Raw genomic sequence first — 21,983 nt, 5'->3', positions numbered from 1 at the left:
TAATTATAATGTTCAATAGACTTTTAAATAAATAAATAAATAAATACAAACTAATGTGATTTGTGGAAAACTGAAATTAAGACTAGCAAAAATGTAAGAAACTGAGAGAAACTGAAATTGACAGATTTAGCTATTCCTACCTAAAGAAAAATGATAAGTTTTGTTTGTTTGTTTAACAAAACAGAACGAATTCCGGTTACCCTCAGGGCTTGCAAGAAACGCACCTGTCCCAGATCCAAGATGAAGCAATCACCGGTGTTGAAGCTGTCCCAGGTGACGGGCACCTCTGTAGCACGTACAGTTCGCCTTCCTTTGACCTGAAGGAGTCTCTGGACAGTCACTTCATTGGGAACCACGTGGCGGAAGCCAGAAGCCACACCACCAGCCTAGAAGAACAAAGAAACAATTTGATTGGCCATCCACCAAGCTGAACACCTTGCTTGGGTCTACCTGGGTCTCAGTCAGATTATCATCACAATGAGAAAGCTGTCCCTAGCAGCTGAGTAAGAGTTGCTGCAGACATCCTGTTTATCCTGAAATGAAGAGGTTTGATTATATCTCGTCTTTATTAAGTGTTTGTTCTAAGTTGTTTGCAGGAGTTATATGTCAATGAGCATTCATCCTTATTTGCTTGCATGGTGGTTATACATCTCCCCATTTAAACATTCATTCCACACCTTTCAGTGCATTTCCTTGTCACTTTGACTGCCTGTAAAGGATAAAGGGACCCCTGACCATTAGGTCCAGTTGTGATCAACTCTGGGGTTGCGGCGCTCATCTCGCTTTATTGGCCGAGGGAGCCGGCGTACAGCTTCCAGGTCATGTGGCCAGCATGACTAAGCCACTTCTGGCAAACCAGAGCAGCGCACGGAAACGCCGTTTAACTTCCCAATGGAGCGGTACCTATTGATCTACTTGCACTTTGACGTGCTTTCAAACTGCTAGGTGGGCAGGAGCAGGGACCGAGCAATGGGAGCTCACCCTGTTGCGGGGATTCGAACCGCCGACCTTCTGATCGGCAAGCCCTAGGCTCTGTGGTTTAACCCACAGCGCCACCCACATCCCTTGGCTGCCTGTAGACTGTCCCTATTTTGAAGGAGAAATTCAAGTGCATGCTTCAGGTTTGCGTAATTAAAGTAGATCAAAGTGTTCTGTCACCCTAGCACAGTGTTTTTCAAGCATGGGTCTCCAGCTGTTGTTGAACTACCAACTCCCTGCTAGCTAGGAATGATGGGAACTGTAGTCCAACACCAAACAGCTAGAGACCCAAGTATGAGAAACACTGCCCAGCACAAAAATAAAATAAAATCCAACAAGGAATTTCAATTTTTATAGCATGGGAAATGATGAGGAAATGTTAACATGCACAGGGGAAAGTGTTGGATGAATGCATGCTTCATGGGAAAATTAAGCACCCGCAAGCAAATCAGGATGGATGCTCTTTGCCATGTAGAATTTGGATATAAACCAGGTATAATTTAATAAGCTTTGTGCAAGCAAATCAAGAAGAATGCTCAAGAAACAGGTGCTCTGGAGGAGCCCATTCCTAACTGCAAAAACAAAACAAAACATTTCTTTTTCATAGTGGGCTTATTGCTCCAGGGCACTAAAAGGTAAAGGTAAAGGGACCCCAGACCATTAGGTCCAGTCGTGACCGACTCTGGGGTTGCGGCGCTCATCTCGCTTTATTGGCCGAGGGAATTGGCGTACAGTTTTTCTGGGTCATGTGGCCAGCATGACTAAGCTGCTTCTGGTGAACCAGAGCAGTGCACGGAAACGCTGTTTACCTTCCTACCGGAGCGGTACCTATTGATCTACTTGCACTTTGACATGCTTTCGAACTGCTAGGTTGGCAGGAGCAGGGACTGAGCAACGGGAGCTCACCCCGTTGTGAGGATTTGAACCACCGACCTTCTGATTGGCAAGTCCTAGGCTCTGTGGTTTAACCCACAGTGCCACCCGCGTCCCTTGCTCCAGGGCACTAGTGCACTTTAATTCCCTAAACCTAAATTTCCTTGATATGCACTTGATTCCCTCCTACAAAATACCTCAAATGTACCTCTTTATCTATTTATCATTTCCTTCTATAATTGCTGCATTTATTCAGGGAGAAATGGTCACTGTGGCTTTAAAAGTCTGCACTGCATGCCCTTTCTGTTCTTCGTAAGCTTACACAACAGCTGTATAAACACACTTCATCCTTGTCATTGTCTGGTGGATTTTGGGGGTCAGGCTTGAGTATTTTAACTATTCCCTGTTTACAGGGAAATGTAAATGAAGAGGATGAGCTGTGACCTTTCTGTGAGATTGTCTTAGCAAGACTTTTGCAAGGTGAGAGGAGAAGGATAGCAAATTGTCAAATGCAGATAGCTGAGAAGGGTGGTGTGTCAGTTCACACACACCCTAGGACAGGGGTCAGGCAGCTTTTTCACCAGGGGGCCGGTCCACTGTCCCTCAGACCTTGTGGGGGGCCGGACTATATTTTTTGGGGGGAAATGAACGAATTCCTATGCCCCACAAATAACCCAGAAATGCATTTTAAATAAAAGCACACATTCTACTCATGTAAAAACACCAGGCAGGCCTCTCAAATAACCCGGAGATGCATTTTAAATAAAAGGACACATCCTACTCATGTAAAAACATGCTGATTCCTAGACCATCCGTGGGTTGGATTATAAGGCGATTGGGCCGGATCCAGCCCCCAAGCCTTGGTTTGTCTACCTATGCCCTAGGTTGTTGTTCGTGCAATTCAACTACAGTGGTACCTTGGGTTACATACGCTTCAGGTTACATACGCTTCAGGTTACAGACTCCGCTAACCCAGTAATAGTGCTTCAGGTTAAGAACTTTGCTTCAAGATGAGAACAGAAATTGTGCTCCAGCGGCATGGTGGCAGAGGGAGGCCCCATTAGCTAAAGTGGTGCTTCAGGTTAAGAACAGTTTCAGGTTAAGAACAGACCTCCGGAACGAATTAAGTTCTTAACCCGAGGTACCACTGTACAATTTAGCCATCTAAAACAGCCTGATCAAATGGAGATGGCACAACTTGAGATTTTTTGTTAGTTTGCTTGCTCTCCCCACACCCCATGAAACTGACATACAAAAACCAATATTCAAAACAAGGATAAAACCCCTAAAATATGCACCAATTTATACAAAACAGATCCAACTGTTGAGCAAACAGAAATCCTTACTAGTAGAATAGCACCCATAGCTCTCCTGTACTTTGGGAGACTTAACGCAGGAGGGTCTGAAGCTCCAACAACTCCATAATTTAGGGGAATATTAAGAAGTAATGGAAGCTCTATGATTCCAAGGACGGGCTCATTAAAGAAATCACCTGGTTTGAATTTATATTCCTGGATGGCAGACAGTCCAGAAATGCTTTTGCTAATGAGGTACAGATGTACTACCAAGCAAGGAACTGAACTTGCATACACCTACCTTGTATTTGATGCCTGATTTGAAGTACCCTGTGAAAGTGGACGATTCATGCCCTTGTACCTCCCGGTGCTGAATTGCCTTCCCACCAAGGTAATCGTCCAGCTGCACTGTGAAAATGGCAGCGGATCCACTCTCGTCCTGGCTGCATTGGTCCCCTAGGAATCAGAAAAGGAGAGAGAAGCATGCCTATTGAGAAATAAACTCCAACGAGTTCAATAGGGGGTTACTCCTAGGTAAACCTTAACCTTGAATATATCAATCAATCATGAAATGGCATCTTCATTGCTTTGGTTTATTGTCAGTAAACAACAACAGTGAACTATGCAGCACTTTTGAAAAGGAAGAATATAAGAAGAGCCCAATGGATACAGCGGTACCTCGGGTTACAAAAACCTTGAGTTACAAATACCTTGGGTTACAGATTCTGCTAACCCGGAAGTAGTACCTCGGGTTAAGAACTTTACCTCAGGATGAGAACAGAAATCGTGCGGCGGTGACGCAGTGGCAGTGGGAGGCCCCATTAGCTAAAGTGGTACCTCAGGTTAAGAGTGGTTTCAGGTTAAGAACAGACCTCCAGAACGAATTAAGTTCGTAACCAGAAGTACCACTGTATATGGCCCGTGGCCCAACTATTCAATGGCCACCCAGAGGCCTGTGGTAACCCCTCAAGGAGGACATGAGCACAAGAGCAACCTCCTCTCATGTGGTTTCAACTAACTGGTGTCCAGCAACTGCTATTCAGAAACAGTGGAGGCAGAGCATAGCCACTGGACTAGCACTCACTGATAGCCATATTATTGCAATGAGGGGAATAACAACAACAACAACAATAATAATCAATAATTTATTCATCTATATTAGACACATAGGAAGTTGCCTTATTCTAAGTCAATCAGTTGCCTCAACTAGCTCACTGATCAATAGTGATCTCGTCAGAGGACGTTCTCAGCCCTACCTAGAGATGCCACAGATTGAAACTGGGGGCTTCTGCATGCAAAGCAGATTCTCTACCACTGAACTACATCCCTTCCCCCAAAGCAATTTCAATTTCATGGCAGCAAATTTACAATTATACAATAAAAACAATAAAACAAATTTTTAAAAATGCATAAATCAACCAGAGATAGGTTTAAAATCATAGAATGGTAGCAATGATAGAAGGGACGCGGGTGGCGCTGTTGGTTAAACCACAGAGCCTAGGATTTGCCGATCAGAAAGTCGGTGGTTCGAATCCCCGTGACGGGGTGAGCTCCCGTTGCTCGGTCCCTGCTCCTGCCAACCTAGCAGTTCGAAAGCACGTCAAAGTGCAAGTAGATAAATAGGTACCACTCTGGCAGGAAGGTAAACGGCGTTTCCGTGCACTGCTCTGGTTCGCCAGAAGCGGCTTAGTCATGCTGGCCACATGACCCGGAAGTTGTATGCCGGCCAATAAAGCGAGATGATCACCGCAACCCCAGAGTCATCCGCGACTGGACCTAATGGTCAGGAGTCCCTTTACCTTTACCTAGCAATGGTAGGGATAGGAAGTGAAAGGCTTCCTGTATTGATTTCTCAACAAGTCTTCACCCTGAGCCACCTGCGGGGTCCCTGCACAAAACCCCAACCTTACCTAGCCAGAAATGAAGATCGTACTGCAGGTTCCCATTGCGCTGGCGGATGGTGTTGAGGATGACGTAGGCATCTCCGGTGAAGAAATCCCCATAAAGATTTCTGGGCACTGGGACCAGGTCAAACTTCTCGATTCTCCAGATTTGAAGACCAGGTTCCTTCCCGGCTTTCAAGAACTCTGCGTGTTCCACCATGCTGATGGGCTAAGAGAGAAGGAAAGAATTTGTGAAAATAAAAGCAAAATAAATGACTCAGTTCAGTCTGGGCAGCACAAAGAAGGCTTTGTTCCACTGCGTCATATCCCGGCCCTGCCTCTGGAACAGGGTTGGCCAGGTATCCCCCAGAGATCCAGTCCTCCTTTCCAGTCTTTCAGTCTTCATAAACTTGGATTAGTTAGGTAGTAGAGCTTTCCCTTACTGCCTTGTCCCTTGCAAGCGATTTCTGGTTTTCTGGTTTCCTTCCTCCCTCCTCCTTAACATAAGAAGAGCCCTGCTGGATCAGGCCAAGGGCTCAACTAGTCCAGTATCCTGTTCTCACAGTGGCCAATCAGCTGCCTCTGGGAAGACATGAAAGCAACAGATCTCCCCACCTGCAATTCCTTTCCTTTCACCCACCCTCTCTGGTGTTCATTCTGCTCTTTCCTGTTCTTTCATTTATTTACTATATTTCTATTTAAACAGAAGAGGGGAGCCTTTTTCCAGCTCAAGGGTCAGATGCCCTTCCAGGGCTCACATGCCAGTGACAGGTGAGGTCAGATGCAAAAGTCAAAAGCAGATGGAACAGTTATGGGCCCTATTTTTATTCTCACTCTTATATTTGGTTTGCATGTTGTTTTTATACTGCATGTTGCTTTGGGATGCTTTTGTGGAGAAAGCAAGAAATAAATATACAGTGGTACCCCTGGATGCGAACGGGATCCATTCCAGAGCCTCGTTTGCATCCTGAGTAGAACGTAACACGCGACTGTGCATCTGCACGTATCGCATTTCGCCGTTTCCACGCATGTGTGCGACGTCATTTTGAGCATTTGCACATGCGGGAGTGGCAAAACCCGGAAGTAACGCACTCTGTTACTTCCGGGTCGCCAAAGAGCATAACCTGAAAATGCTCAACCTGAAGCATATTTAACCCAAGGTTGGCACTGTGCGTTAAACCACAGAGCCTAGGACTTGCCGATCAGAAGGTCGGCGGTTCGAATCCCCGTGACGGGGTGAGCTCCCGTTGCTCGGTCTCTGCTCCTGCCGACCTAGCAGTTCGAAGGCACGTCAAAGTGCAAGTAGATAAATAGGTACAGCTCCAGCGGGAAGGTAAACGGCGTTTCCGTGCGCTGCTCTGGTTCACCAGAAGCGGCTTAGTCATGCTGCCCACATGACCTGGAAGCTGTATGCCGGCTCCCTCAGCCAGTAAAGCGAGATGAGCGCGCAAGCCCAGATTCGGCCACGACTGGACCTAACGGTCAGGGGTCCCTTTACCTTTACGACTGTAATAAAATAATAATAATGGACAGGTGCCAGGATTTGAACCTGGGCCCTTTGGCCTGCAAAGCATCTTCTCAATCGCTAACTGTGGCCGTTTCCCAGTGTACACTATGCAAAAGCCTCCTGGGATATTATAATATGCCTTTGGGCAAAGAGCACCCTAACTTCAAATCAGCACCCAGCACTGTAAGCCACACTGAGGTTAGGCAGAGCTGCTTTGCATACAGTAGGAGTGACTCAGGGTGGTGTTTTCATTGTGTTGCTCTGGTTACTTAAAACCTAATTCAACCCAGCCATCGCCCATGGAAAGAGCCGCTCCTGATCAGCTCTGCTGGGCACTGTCAAAAACAAGGAGCATTTTTACTCTAAGCAGGTCAGGCAACACTAGGGACGGGTTCCACACCCTTATTTAATTCCACCTTCTCAGGTGGAGTTGATCCACCTTGATCCAGCTTCTCTCAGTCTGTGATGCCACAGACATCTGTTGTCACTAAGTTAGGTTTATTTGATTTTATCTGATCCAAAGTGTGTGTGTGTGTTTATCTAGACTAACTATCAAACCGGTGGGAGAGGGACCTGAAACCCTCCATTTGTTGCTGACTACAACTCCCATTGGGACGCGGGTGGCGCTGTGGGTTAAACCACAGAGCCTAGGACTTGCCGATCAGAAGGTCGTGGTTTGAATCCCCTCAACAGGGTAAGCTCCCGTTGCTCGGTCCCTGCTCCTGCCAACCTAGCAGTTCGAAAGCACATTAAGGTGCAAGTAGATAAATTGGTACCGCTCCGGCGGAAAGGTAAATGGTGTTTCTGTGTGCTGACCTGGTTTGCTAGAAGCGGCTTAGTCATGCTGGCCACGTGACCCGGAAGCTGTCTGCAGACAAACGCCAGCTCCCTCGGTCTATAGCGCAAAATGAGCGCGCAACCCCAGAGTCGGTCACGACTGGACCTAATGGTCAGGGGTCCTTTACCTTTACAACTCCCATTATCCCTACCCAACCTAGTCAATGGTCAAAGATGGTGAGTTGGCGCTTAATTAATTAATTTCCCTGCTTGCAGGGTTTGCACTGGCTGCCAATCTGCTACTAAGCCCAGTTCAAAGTGAAGGCCCTAAACTGCTGAGGACCAGGTTATCTGAGACACTGCCTCTTCCCTTATACACTCAGAAGATCGCTGAGAGATGTGAGAGAGTTTCTGCTGCAGGTTACAGGATCTCAGAAGCCAGCCCCATAGCAACATGGACCAGGGCTTTCAGCTGGGCTGCCCCTGTTTTGTGGAACAGCAATCCTGTCAAGATGACAGGCACCCCCTTTATGCACTTACTTGGGGGGGGAAAGAGATTTTTGTTCTGATGGGCTTCCCCAGCTGGATAAATGGGTCTGTACCACAAGTGACCACTTGTTAGGGTATTAGTCTTGTTTTAAATGTATTTGTTGCTTTCGAGATTTTAACTGGTTTAATTATCTTATGTGTAAATTGCCTTGAGACGGTAGTTTAGAAGGCAATTATTAAATCAGTAGTAATAATAATAATACTGTATCATCATTAACAACAACAACTGCAACCACAACACGCTGTCTTTCTCCCATTGAGGGATCCAAGTTAGTTCACAACATGAACTAAAAACAGTTACAGTGCTAGGGGGCCATGGGTTCCCCATATCCAAATTAAATATCACAGCTGTGTTCCCTCTAGTGGAACAGCAAACAACAGCTTTAAGAGGAACATCTGAGAATTACAAAGTGGTCCACTGGATTCCGAATTTCAACTCTTCACCTGCTTGTGATTTTAAAGATCAACAACTGATTTCATGGGCGTAGCCAGGATTTTTGTTGGCGGGGGGAGCAAAACCTCCGTTTGCTATGTATTTTTATTAACTTTTATTGATTTAGGTGGGGGGAGTTGCCCCCCACCCCGCCCCTCCCTGGGCTACACCCATGACTGATTTGTTTTATGGCCTCTTCCAAATAGTGAGTCAGCATTTCTGACGCAATGTTGGAATAATGCAATTAGGAGAGGGCGATGCAAAATGTACAACACCCCCCCCAACCCCCCAGCTAAGGAAGACCACAGGAGACACAGTGAATGATAACAGCACTGCACAGATAAGCTGGTGAACTGATCACAAGGAGCGCAAAGAGCATTTAAGTTGCCTCAGGGCTCTGTTGTTTCCCACCGGCAAGACAGACAAGGTTCCCCTTTTGATAAAGAGAATCTGCTTCCGTGCAGGTGCCTCTAGGAAGCAGAACCTGCTCCCAGCAACTTCCTGCTCCCAGTAACTGGTATTCAGGGGCATGTAGCGGCTGATAGACTTATTATCCTCCATGAACTTGTGCAATCAGCTTCTAAAGCCAACCAATATTTTGGATCACTCAGATTTGAATCCCTGTGTAACTATAAAACTCCTCAAGCAATACAAAGCTGCCTTATACCGAATCAGATCATTTGTCTATCTCTAGGCCGATATCGTCAACTCTGACTGGCAGGTGTTCCGAAGGGTCTCAGGTGGAGAAAAGACTTTCCTGCCACCCATTACCTGGAGACGCTAGGGGGTGAAACCGAGTCCTTCTACAGCAGGGATGGGGAACCTGTGGTTCTACAGATGTTGTTGGACTCCAAATCCCATGGGCCTTGGCCAGCATGGTCAGGGGTGATGGGAGTTTGAGTCTAGGAAGAGCCGGAGGGCCACAAGTTCCCCATCCCTGATCTACAGGAAAAGCACATGCTGTGTGACTGAGCTTCTGCTCAAAAGCCGAGCCCTACCAAAGTCAAGATCCCAAATTGCATACACACCATACATTTAAAGCATGTGACTTCCTCAAAGAATTCTGGGAACTGTAGTTTATCCCCCACAGAGCAAAATTCCCAGTACAGTGGTACCTCGGGTTACATATGCTTCAGGTTACATACGCTTCAGGTTACACACTCCGCTAACCTAGAAATAGTGCTTCAGGTTAAGAACTTTGCTTCAGGATAAGAACAGAAATCGTGCTCTGGAGGCGCGGCGGCAGCAGGAGGCCCCAATAGCTAAAGTGCTGCTTCAGGTTAAGAACAGTTTCAGGTTAAGTACGGACCTCCGGAACAAATTCAGTACTTAACCCGAGGTACCACTGTACAAGCTACAGTTCCCAGGATTTTTTAGGGAAAGTCATGTGCTTTAAATGTGCTTTGGATACCTGGTGCATACACAGCATCAGGCAGATCTCTCCTACTATTTTTTTTAATGCATTTAAACAATAACATTATATCATCAAAGAATCACCCTTGCTCTTTGCAAAAATGTAAGGTAATGACGAGTGAAAGCAGGGGGACCAAGTATGCAGATACAAGGATGTGGTAAGAATTTATATCTACTCCACTTTGTTCAAAACAAAGGAAATCAATTCAAGTCCAGCATCCAGCATTTATTACAGCTATTGCAATAGGGCATTGCTCAACTTGACAGATAAGAAAAAGGTCTTGCATCAAGTGGCTGGTCAGAGAGGTGTAATATAACTGCCACTTCTCCAGAAAATGTTTTGGTTAGATGTACAGTGGTGCCTCTGGTTAAGTACTTAATTCGTTCCGGAGGTCCGTTCTTAACCTGAAACTGTTCTTAACCTGAAGCACCACTTTAGCTAATGGGGCCTCCTGCTGCCACCACGCCGCCACCACACGATTTCTGTTCTCATCCTGAAGCAAAGTTCTTAACCTGAAGCACTATTTCTGGGTTAGCGGAGTCTGTAACCTGAAGCGTATGTAACCTGAAGTGTATGTAACCTGAGGTACCACTGTATTACTTGGACTCTTCCCCTGGTGGTAGTTGCTAAGTGGATCCAAGTTCTCAGTCAGTAGAGCATGAGACTCTTATTATGGGCTGGAGCCCCACGTTGGGCAAAAGATTCCTGCATTGCAGGGAGTTATAAAGGTAAAGGTAAAGGTACCCCTGCCCATACGGGCCAGTCTTGACAGACTCTGGGGTTGTGCGCCCATCTCACTTAAGAGGCCAGGGGCCAGCGCTGTCCGGAGACACTTCCGGGTCACATGGCCAGTGTGACATCGCTGCTCTGGCGAGCCAGAGCCGCACACGGAAACGCCGTTTACCTTCCCGCTGGTAAGCGGTCCCTATTTATCTACTTGCACCCGGAGGTGCTTTCGAACTGCTAGGTTGGCAGGCGCTGGGACCGAGCAGTGGGAGCGCACCCCGCCGCAGGGATTCGAACCGCCGACCTTTCGATCGGCAAGTCCTAGGCGCTGAGGCTTTAACCCACAGCGCCACCTGTGTCCTTGCAGGGAGTTACAACTCTACAATTCTATTGTTCTATTATGTATTTGTGTTTTTTCCCTATTTTAACATGCAGTAAATTGTTCTGCACTGTATTCTTATGGCTATGTTAAAACACTTTTGTGTAATTTTGTTTTGTATGATGTTGTGATGCCATGGATGTGTAATTTTTTAAAAAAAATTTTTTAAGAACTTAAATCACTCTACATACACCTAAACAAAACATATATATATATATATATATGCAGGTTTTGGTGTCCTCGGGTGTCTTCCCGTGTAAAAGTTGGGGTGTCTAGGCGACGTTTCGACGAGGTCTCTGTACCTCGTCGAAACGTCGCCTAGACACCCCAACTTTTACACGGGAAGACACCCGAGGACACCAAAACCTGCATTCCTGTACCCGTGAAAATCTACGAAAGCATATATATATATATATATATATATACACACACACAAATCTTAGTAAACATATCAATAAATACAGTTAATCATAGCCCCAGCTATAAACAACTTCCTCTTAATTATTTTTATCTACAAATACATATGCAATTAATATTATTTTGTTCCAATTTATATTCTCTAAAACCTAATGTTAGCATAATATTTTAAAATGATTCAGTCTCCCAAACTTTTCTTGTTTTTCTAACACACCATCTCCCAGTCTATCACTTTTGGAACTTGCTCTTTCTCTTCAATCTTGAACTTTTAGTGTTTGGTTACCATCAATGAATAATAAATTAATACTTTTTTCTGCTTCTAATGCAATACATCCTCAAAATCCTAATATACCATCTGGTCCATATTTGAAAATGATTCAGTCAAACTTAGTTTAGAGGATAACTGTTTACTTTGTATTCATATAGATACCCACATCTTATCTGGAATACATTTCCATAACTCTGCCTTCCATTTATTGCAATATTTATTCCATCTTAACCATCAATATATACCAATGCATTATAGATCTTAGGTATCAATCTTGGCCTTTCCCTGCTAAAATGTATTCTCAAAGGTTGCTTCCTTTCTTAGATCAATTTTCTACCCAATTTCTCAGCTGAAAATATTAATCTAAATAAAATCTTTGACAACCAGTTTTAATTCCTGGTATGTTAAAACATCTTTTGCCTTAATCAAATGAATTAATATTACAAAAGCAGATTTTCCCCAGACTTCCAAAATTCATGGTAATCATAAAAGTACCCAGTGCTTTTTTTCTCGGGTGGGGTACGCATACCCCAAAATGTTTTGTGAATCTAAGTTTGGCCTCATTGAGGGGCAGTATTTCAATACAGTGGTACCTCGGGTTAAAAACTTAATTCGTTCTGGAGGTCTGTTCTTAACATGAAACTGTTCTTAACCTGAGGTACTACTACTGCTGCTGCGCCACCGCTGCACGATTTCTGTTCTCATCCTGAAGTAAAGTTCTTAACCTGAGGTAATATTTCTGTGTTAGTGGAGTGTGTAATCTGAAGCATATGTAACCCGAGGTACCACTGTATAAGCAGGAAAAAGAGTACCCCTAAACAATTTTTTTTTAAGGAAAAAAGCACTGACAATACCAATAACCTGTTTTTTTAGTGGGCGAAACACTTACTGCACACTCACACAGTATTTTCTGCAACACTCTATAAGGTCAAAATTTTGATCCACACATTACAGATGGGGTACCTGAGCCTAAGAGAGCACTCCAAACTATGGAGCCTGGAGCTGAGACAAGATTCAAAACTTAGCAATCTGGCCAACAGCTCAAATGATCAACAACCACACCATACCAACCACCCAATTTTTTCTCTCTGTTGTTGTTGTTTTAAACACGCACAACAAATTGTGCCCAGAGCCGCACAAAAAGGATCCCATAAAAGCCTGTGCTGCCATAGATTTGTCAGTCTTTCAGCGACCACAACACTCTTTTTGCTGACCCCCAAAGGTCTTTGTCACTCACCGCAGCCAAAAACACAGCGACAGCCCAGAGGATAGATGCAAATCCCCAAAGGGAAGTCATCTTCGGAGAGCTTCACCTGACTGCTTTTAAGCAGCTGAAGGTTCCTCTGCTCAAACTTGAACCAACCCGGCCTTCTCCTTGGTCTGCTCTCTCAGGGAAGCTACTGGAGGAATGAGAGGCTGGAGGAGTCCTGGGGCTTGCCTTTTATCTCCCATCAGTGTGCAACAATTGACAGGCAGCCCATCCCAGGCACGCCCTGCCCCAGCTGGAAAGCAGCAGCCAGCCACGCCTCTGTGTACAGGCTCTGCTTTGCAGGGGTCAGAGGCCACGTCTCTCAGGGCCATCATAACACATTGACATGTGGTGTCTATTACATTCAGGCTGTGAGCCATTGGAAGCAACCCACAGCCACTGGTGGTGTTTGGCCAAGAAATTATATAAGACCAGAGCAACACGTTTGGTGGGAAATCTGGGCTTGGGAGCCTGGGTTTGAGTCTGGAGGTGACAAAGGGACGTTTGTTGCAGAGTGGCAGTGAAGAGACTCACAGTATGCCAGCTGTAAGCCTAAATCAGGGCCTGAGATTGCTCATCGGAATGGAGGGACATGGCCTTGGCCTTAGCAGAGGGGTGAGGAACTATTTTGGGGGGGGGGCAGCCAGGGGGTGTCACATTATGCGGCCTAGGACCCACGTACCTATGGGATGGTATGCCCTGTGGAGGACCTTAAGGTCCACAAATGACAACATTTTGGAGGTCCCAGGTTGCAAGGTGGTTAGATTGGTCTCAACTAGGGCCAGGGCCTTTTCAGTACTGGCCCCAGCTTGGTGGAATGCTCTGTTACAAGAGACTAGGGCCCTGCGGGACTTGACGTCTTTCCACAGGGCCTGGAAGACAGAGCTGTGCCGCCTGGCCTTTGGTTTGGACTCAGTCTGACCCTTATGGTTTTGAACTATGGGTTACTTTTAAAACGAGGTTGCATTTTAAATTGCATTTTAACCTGTATTTTAAATTGGTTTCCCCCCTCTATTATGTTTTTACTGTAATTTTACTCGTGTTAGCCGCCTTGAGCCCAGCTCTGGCCGGAGAGGGTGGGGTATAAATAATAATAATAATAATAATAATAATAATAATAATAATAATAATAATATTACTTCAGCAGCAACCTTCCAGAGTCCATGTGCTACCTCAGTAAGCATGATGACCCTCCACCCTCTTGACTTTATCAATAACAGGATTAACTCTTATACTGCAAATGGAATGATTTATGCTATTGCACTTCCAACCATAAATGGGATGGGGGGGGGGAGGGAGCCAAAAAGAGGACAAATCACAGGCTCCAGATGTCTTTAGCTGATCGCAAGCTGAACACGGGCCAGCAAAGTGATGCATGTACTAAGAAAGCTAATGCAATCGTTAGGCTGCATAAACAGAAACACTTTGTTCGGGTCATTAGCTTTTATCCTGCACTGTCAGGCTCCTGTGTCCAGCCCTGCCAGATGTTAAGGACATGATAAACTTAAGTGCATCAAGAAGGACACTGACAAATTTTAGCATATCAGGAGTATGGCGACTAGGAAGGTGAGTGGAGTCTAGACACCGGTTCCTATCAGGAACACTTGAAAGGACTGAGGATGTTTAGCACCCAGAAGAAAAGATAAAGTGGAGACACTCCCTAATGGTTAGAGATGTTTGACAGTGGGGCAGTCTGCCTCAGGGGGTAGGGGGCTCTCTTTCATGGGAAAATTTTAAGCAGAGGCTGATTGGCTATCCGTCAGGAATCTTGTAGTTTCAGAATTCCCGTATTGAAGCACAGAGTGGTTTCAATGCCCACAAAGTCCACTTTCAACTCAAACATTTTATGATTCTGTGACCCAGCACGCACAGGAGCCAACTCATAGGGACTGGGGTCATTTTGCTGCCCCCCTAAAAATATTTGAGGGGGTCGGGCTTCCCCAAAGTTGATGGACATTGCCATTCAAATGATGTGCACACACTACACCTTGTGATAGATTATGCAGGGCAGGGCTTATCTCCCCCCCCCACCATCGTTTCTTCTGCCTGCAGGGGTGTATGGGGTGTAAGGGTGTAAACCTTGATGGGGGGAGCTTTGTGCTCCTTCTGGGGTAGTTTGTCCACCTTTGGTTCCTAACCTGCACTCAGCTCTCACCTGTGGCTCCTAGAGGCTGCCAGCATGCAACAGCAGCCACACAGTGGCTTTGACTGCCCCGCTAAACCAAGTGGGGGTAGCTAGTGGGTCTCAAACTCTCAGTGAGTTAGAGTCTTTGCCTACATGTGAAGACAGGCTCTGGTGGATTGGACCCAGTAATGGGTCCAACAGGAAGTGAGGGTCAGATGGGGTTCGCTAACCTGGGAAGACAGCCTATCCAGGAGAAGGACAACTCTGATCCTAAATGTCTGTTGCCTTGAAGGATATCTTCAGGAGAAGAAAAGGCTAAGGAGCAAACCCTACACAAATCTGGAGTGGAGCCCCTAAAACAGTTGAATGACACCTTGTACATCTCCTTCTGGCAACTCCTGCAGCCAAGCTGGTTGGTGCCAAATTTATCGCTCTGCTTTCCTTTGGAACAACACATCAGTAAGGCTAAGAGAGGGGTCTTGTCATCTCGGCAGCCCAGGACCTCCATACACACTGCCTAGGTTTGCACCCCAGGTAGTTCACTTCAGTGCTGCTAACACAGCAGTTTGACATCACCGCTGGAGGTGGTGTCCATCTCAAGACAGATGTATGCCAACAAAGCAGGCAACAAGATGCAACCTTTATTTTCACTGGACTAGCTCAGGGTTGCATAACACTCTCCAGCTGATCCAGAAATACCCTGACAGAAATACCCTGCGCACGTAGCACAGTGTGGGGCTGAGACTGGAGCTCAGGCAATGAGGACTGGCCTCCTACAGAAGCAAATCGGGGTCCAAGCAAAGCATCTGGAACTGCTTCTTCCCAGGGGGATATTAGCAGAACACCGTGTTCATCTTGCTCAACTTCTTCCCCGCTGAGCTGATGAAATTGCTCTCCTCTTTGGCAGATTAGTGGCGGCTAGTAACTCTGTCCAAGACCTTTTGTAATAATAAATTCTTGAAACAAAACAAAAATAAAAGCTTCCTTGGATGTCCTCAAGAGTTAGCAAATGCCTTGATCCTGCTGGTCGTCTTTTCCCCCCATCTCCCATGGGGCAGGAGAAACTACTGAAGGGTCACTGTTTGTAAGCCAAGAGGGCAGCTTCCCACAATACACTCTACTCAAGGAACAATATGGCAACACAGTGGACATTATGATGCAACCAGACACCAAAAGATGCACTTTCATATTCCATAGGGAGTTTTCTTGTCTGCACAGCTCACGTGCTCCTCCCATTCCAGTGAGCCCAGAATAAGAGGGTTTAAAAATACATATAAACACCAATGAATATATATCAGCTTAAAAACATGAGCTACTGCCCATAAGCTGAAATCCTATTTTCCCACAGGGTGACTTACCTTGGTGCAATGGAATGTGCATAAGCATTCCAACTGCTAATTCAGGGGAAAGGGTGACTCATATAACACTGGCCAGAGTGCAGGTGTCAAGAGGAAATTATTGGCATGCTCCCACCACTCCCTCCTTCAAATCAGCTGAGCTTGGTCGCAGTGATTGAGTCCCCTAGAAAGGAGTGCCTTCAAGAATACTGTCTCACACTCAAAGGCCTTAATTTTAGCTAATTTTGCTAAATGGCTTGGTAAAAACAGTTTTCACCACAAGCAAATGTTTTGAATTCTAAGAGATAGTATCCTGCAGACAGGGTGGGAAGGCAACCATTTAGAAGATGTTGATCTCCACTGATGAATGCTCAGTGACAGCTCATCTGGAAGTGAACATAAAAACAGCACCCTTGTGTTCTTTGTTGGCCCCTGGGGTGCATGTGGACTTGCAGGGGGGGCGGCATTTGGAGGGTTCACAGGGTCTGCCACACCAGCCCTGCCCTCAGCACCAGAGCTGTACTGCGCTGCCTACCCACTGGGGCAGGGGGGAGCCCAGCTGGCTGACGCAGCCCTTGTCGAATAAATCTCCCAGATGCCGACTGGGGGGCCAATTCAGTGAGGGGGCTGGGAGTGCAGTGGCGAGGCCAGGCTGGGCTCCGGGCCTCAGAAACCCTTGGAGCAGGCAGGGTGGGAAAGGGAGGGGACACCTGGTTCAAGTTTGGTTGGGTTTCTGTCTTAAAATATTGCTTTTTAACAGCTTTAGCTCTCTGGCCAAACAGGCTCTCTTAATTTTCATCCATTTATTAGGTGTTGTACTGCTGTGACTTTACCTGTATTTTCTCTTACACTTATCTTTTGCTTTCTGTACCCTGCTCTGATATTTTACAATGTGAGCAGTTTAAAATCTTTAGAAATGTATGTTTAGATTGGGTAGAGGGCAAAGCTGGCTCAAGACGTTGTGGCACCTGAGGCAAAGCACAAAATGGTGCCCCTCCCCACCAGAGAAGGAGGCGTGAGTGAAGGTCTACATCAGGAACAAGGAGGGAATAAATATCTCCATTGGGACCTGATGCCCCTGTGCATCCTGCCACCCGAGGCGGTCGCCTCACCTTACTTCATGGGTGGACTAGCCCTGGTAGAAGGTAACATGAGGCTGCATTTTAAGTCATATTTTAATTGTTTGTTAGTTGTTGTTGTTTTTCTATTACATTTTATTGTAATTCATATTTGGTGTTAGCCGCCCTGAGCCCGGCCATGGCTGGGGAGGGCGGGGTATATTTATTATTATTATTATTATTATTATTATTATTATTATTATTATTATTCACTCACTCAGGGATATGGCCCCCCTTTTCCCCATACTACGCCCCTGCATAAGAACGAAGAAGAGCCTGCTGGATCAGGCCAATGGTGTATCTAGTCCAGGATCCTGTTCTCACAATGGCTACCCAGATGTCTTTTGGAAACTTGCCTTTTGGAAACAGGATTTGAGCACAAGAGCACTCTTCCCTCCTGTGGTTTTCCAGCAACTGGTATTCAGAAGCATTACTACTTCTGAACTTTATAAGATTTTATAATGCTGTTTTTACTGATTTTGTATTTTACCCGTTTTTATTACTGAATTTTTGTATACCACTTAAGAGTATTTAAAATATAAAGCTGTTCTGAAGTGCATTCACACAAACGGACAAATTCTGAAGGGCACGTCTGCAGAAGGGGAAGCCTGCTAAACCTACATAGGCTCCCCCCGTGAGCTGGAACCTTGTGTGAGCTGCAAACATACCACAAATGCATGGATATAATGGAGACTGGACCAGCAAGTGACAGGACAGCAGGGTTGACCCTCCTCTCTCTCCATGTGATGTCAATGCCTGTATCGGTCTGTTACAAATCAGGAAGCTTCCAAGTGCCCCGGAAAAAATGGACATTCAATTTTCTTTGCATAAGATCTCGATGGCAATCCTGCATGCTCTAGCACCCTGAAAAAGCGCTTTTTTCAGGGCCATGATCTTGCACGGTGTCCCAAAACAAACATTTTTGGGTGCCACACAAGATAATATGCCCCACCCATCTGGCTGCGTTTCCCCAGCCACTCTGGGTGGCTCCCAATCGAGTGTTAAAAACAATATAGCATTAAATATTAAAAACTTCCCTAAACAGGGCTGCCTTCAGATGTCATTTAAAAACAGGAGAGCTGCTTATTTCCTTGACATCTGATGGGAGGGCGTTCAGGGCTTTAAAGGTCAGCACCAACACTTTGAATTGTGCTTGGAAACGTACTGGGACCGGTGTTATATGGTCTCGGTGGCCGCTCCCAGTCACCGGTCTAGCTGCCGCATTCTGGATTAGTTGTAGTTTCCGGGTCACCTTCAAAGGTAGCCCCACATAGAGCGTATTGCAGTAGTCCAAGTGGGAGATAACCAGAGCATGCATCACTCTGGCAAGGCAGTCTGCGGGCAAGTAGGGTCTCAGCCTGCGTACCAGATGGAGCTGGTAGACAGCCACCCTGGACACAGAATTAACCTGTGCCTCCATGGACAGCTGTGAGTCCAAAATGACTCCCAGGCTGTGCACCTGGTCCTTCAGGGGCACAGTTACCCCGTTCAGAACCAGGGAGTCCTCCACACCTGCCCGCCCCCCGTCCCCCAAAAACAGTACTTCTGTTTGTCAGGATTCAACCTCAATCTGTTAGCCACCATCCATCCTCCAATCGCCTCCAGACACAAACAGGACATTCACCGCCTTCACTGGTTCTGATTTAAAAGAAAGGTAGAGCTGGGTATCATCATCCCGAATAAAGTGCAGAAGCCGTGTGCCCTGGTTTTGTGTTGGAAAATGTTGGATGGTTTGTACAGTGGAGGCACTGCCCCACCAGCCCCACTCTGCCCCAGCTAGCCCCCACCTCCCTGCCTTCTTACTTTCATCCAGTCCAATCTCAGTGTTACCTCTTGTAGAACTCAGCAGGGAGGAGGCAGATGGAGACACCACTAGAATGTGCTGGTTCTGCCTCTCATTGGCTCTGGCTCCCCCTACTGGCGGTCTCCCTGCCTTCTACCCTACCAGTTCCAATGTGCACCAGCCCTCACTGAATATGTAGGAGGGGAAAGATTATGCAGAAGACCCTGAGGCTCAATCCAGACTTGCTAACACAGGACCAAAACATGGTTGGGCATCACACATCAATATGTCACTGGTAACTCCCATCGGCTGGTTTTTCCTGCTGTACAACATTGCAGAAGTCAATTTAACTTTCAGTCATGCATCCTCTTACTTCTGGACAAAACAGTACCTACCTATCTAAAGTACAGTTTTGTACTCTCTTATGGTTTCTCCTACCTTCCTCTGGCATGAGATTTGCAATCTGTGCAAGCCCAATATGTGGTCCCAAGTGCAAAATTAAACATGTCGGCAACATCAACTTTAACAATAATACAAGAGACTAGTCCTTATGTAAGAAAGGCCCTCCCTATCAGGAGTGGCAGAATTTGTGTGTGCGTGCAAATATTCTTATTTTGTGTAATTCAGACAGAGACACAAACACAAATCTCATAACTAGGAGTTTCTCTTAGGGCAGAGTTTTCCAAACTTTTCATGTTGGTGACACACTTTGTAGACATGCATCATTTTGTGACATGGTAATTCAGTTTTACTAGCAAACCAGAGGTTAAATGAACCCCTTTCTAGCCCTGGAAGGAACATGGGGGGCGTTTATGTGACACACTTGCACACTGCGTCCGACACACTAATGTGTTGCGACACACAGTTTGGAAAGCTCTGTCTTAGGAGGTTGCCAGTGGTGCCAACATCCCCCTTCTCGGAAAATTAAAGACTCGTCCTTCTGAGGGCCATATATCCTCCTGGGCAACCTTCCAGGGGCCACATGCCAGTGGTGGAAAGAGCCAAAGGCAAAAGTTTGCAGAGCAATGAATGTAATGTTAATCTTTGTACAGCACTCTGGTTTCTACATACATTCCCCAGTCCCTCTCTTTCTTCCATACAGGCAACCAAGGAGCATGATCACAGTTCAAGGACAGATCTCAATCAGGACAGGTAGGCCAAGAAGAGACTTGCACCTATTCCAGACTTTGGTTAGCTTGGTCATCTGAGCTCAAAGAATCCTCAAAAAATAGGGCCTATGCCCACTGGCTTGCTTAGCTTGCTGTAACCCCACCCAGAGGCTTCTGAAAAGAGTTTTGAAACTTACACTGGTGTCTGCTATAGTACTCTCTGCCCATCTAGCTTTTTAAACAGCTATTGTACTTTGTCTGGGGATTTTACTATTAATGCTATTAATGCATTATTATCTGTTTTATATTGTTAGTTGCTATGATTATTGTTTCTGATCTGTGCTGTTATGCCACTCAGAATGTCAGCAAAAAAAATGGGATTATTCATAATATTCATAAGAGTAATCATGATAACAATAATTTGTTAAAGTTATATTATTATTGACATTATGCAGGTTCCTTCACTGTATTCTTTTCAGTGCCTGCTAAAAAATATTCTGCTTAGGCAAGGATACCCACACAGGTAAAGTAAATGTATATTTTAACCTGTCATTCCAACTTGCAATGTATACTTTTAACTGATGTTTTTATTCTTCTTGCTTTTTTTATTTATTCACAGTGCATTTAGTGGCAATAATACTGAATTGTGTAAGGGTAAGACAAAAAGACTCCAAAAGATACATAGAAGCATTTCAGGGCACAATATCAAAACAACGAAATGCAATTGGTTTTTTATTAACTTGATTTTAATGTCGCTCTTTTTTTTTTTTACTGTATACATTACTATATATTTATAATTTATATTTTTCACAGACCACTTAGAGGATTTATTTAAGTGGTATACAAATTTTGCTGAATAAAAATAAATGAAATATATATTTTATTGTTATTATTTTCTCCCAATAATCTGGGCAGCAATTCTATATGCATGAACCTGGGAGTAAGTCCAATTGAGTTTAATGGAACTTATTTATTAGTAAATGCACACAGGACTGTAGTGAAAACCAATATCTTACCAATTTGCAGCCAGCTAACCACCCAAAATGGAGTAGAATACATTGTTGGCTGTTATTTTTTGTTTTTGCTTTTTGTTTTTTAAGCATAAAGTGGGCTTAATTAAAAGGTTCTATCTTATGCCTTAATTCCAGACATTCTGAAATTCTCAGAAATCTTTACATCTGAGGAACTGTGAAGTTTTTGAACTTTTCAAAATGATTTAGCTGCTACAGCTGCAAATACTTCAGTTCTGCTTCAGACCAGCAGAGGGCACACAAAGACTATTTATGGATTTCAGCACTCAAAGGCACCCAAGAAAAAGAGGTTTTGTTCATTGCAGTTTCAAACAGTTTTCAGAATAAAAACCTATTGTCAGGAAAAAGTGAATCTGAGAATGTGTGCCCAGAAAACCTGGATGTGTGCAAACAGTACTGAAGGTATTTGGGACAATGCTGGAGAAGCAGCGTGATAAGAATGCAGAACGAAAAACTTCAGAAGAGTCCTGCTGTTAAGGTGAGGCCAGGGGCCCTTCTAGTCCAGTAACTGGCTCTCCCACTGGCCAACCAGATGCTCAAATGGGAAGCATCCACAAGCAGGACCTGAGTGCAACAGCATTTTTGCCCACTTGTGATTTCCACCAACTGATATTGGGAGGACCATTGCCTCGACAGTGGGGACACAGCATAGCCATTGTGGTGGGTAGCTTATTTTCCGCTCTATAGGACACACTTTTTCCCTTCTAAAAAGTAAGGGGAAATGTGTGTGCG

At 45.3% G+C, this 21,983-nt stretch overlaps 1 protein-coding gene and 1 long non-coding RNA gene across 4 annotated transcripts in view; one reads left to right on the top strand and one right to left on the bottom strand.

The window, feature by feature from the left end:
* GSN (gelsolin) overlaps positions 1-21,983 on the bottom strand; it is a 63,069-nt gene that overhangs the window by 19,507 nt on the left and 21,579 nt on the right. For 2 of the 3 annotated variants that reach the window (XM_081896416.1, XM_081896415.1), the window contains exons 2-4: positions 5,057-5,258; positions 3,448-3,602; positions 225-386 (exon numbers count right to left, since the gene is read on the bottom strand). In XM_081896416.1, coding sequence (XP_081752542.1) covers positions 225-386; positions 3,448-3,602; positions 5,057-5,249 — 510 coding nt within the window. In that variant the 5' untranslated portion in view covers positions 5,250-5,258. Of the gene's footprint in view, positions 1-224; positions 387-3,447; positions 3,603-5,056; positions 5,259-12,736; positions 12,928-21,983 lie in introns of those variants that run through there. The other variant, XM_081896414.1, reaches the window with a different exon arrangement.
* LOC309361347 lies at positions 20,167-21,916 on the top strand. Its single transcript, XR_014164440.1, has 3 exons — positions 20,167-20,263; positions 20,840-20,874; positions 21,369-21,916. It is a non-coding gene; the product is annotated as an uncharacterized lncRNA (long non-coding RNA).

This window comes from Podarcis melisellensis (genome assembly GCF_964234715.1).
Source record: "Podarcis melisellensis genome assembly, chromosome: Z".
In the NCBI taxonomy this organism is placed as follows: Eukaryota; Metazoa; Chordata; class Lepidosauria; order Squamata; family Lacertidae; genus Podarcis; species Podarcis melisellensis.
Note: the sequence above shows the minus strand (reverse complement) of the source record. Positions and strands in the feature narration are given on the sequence as shown.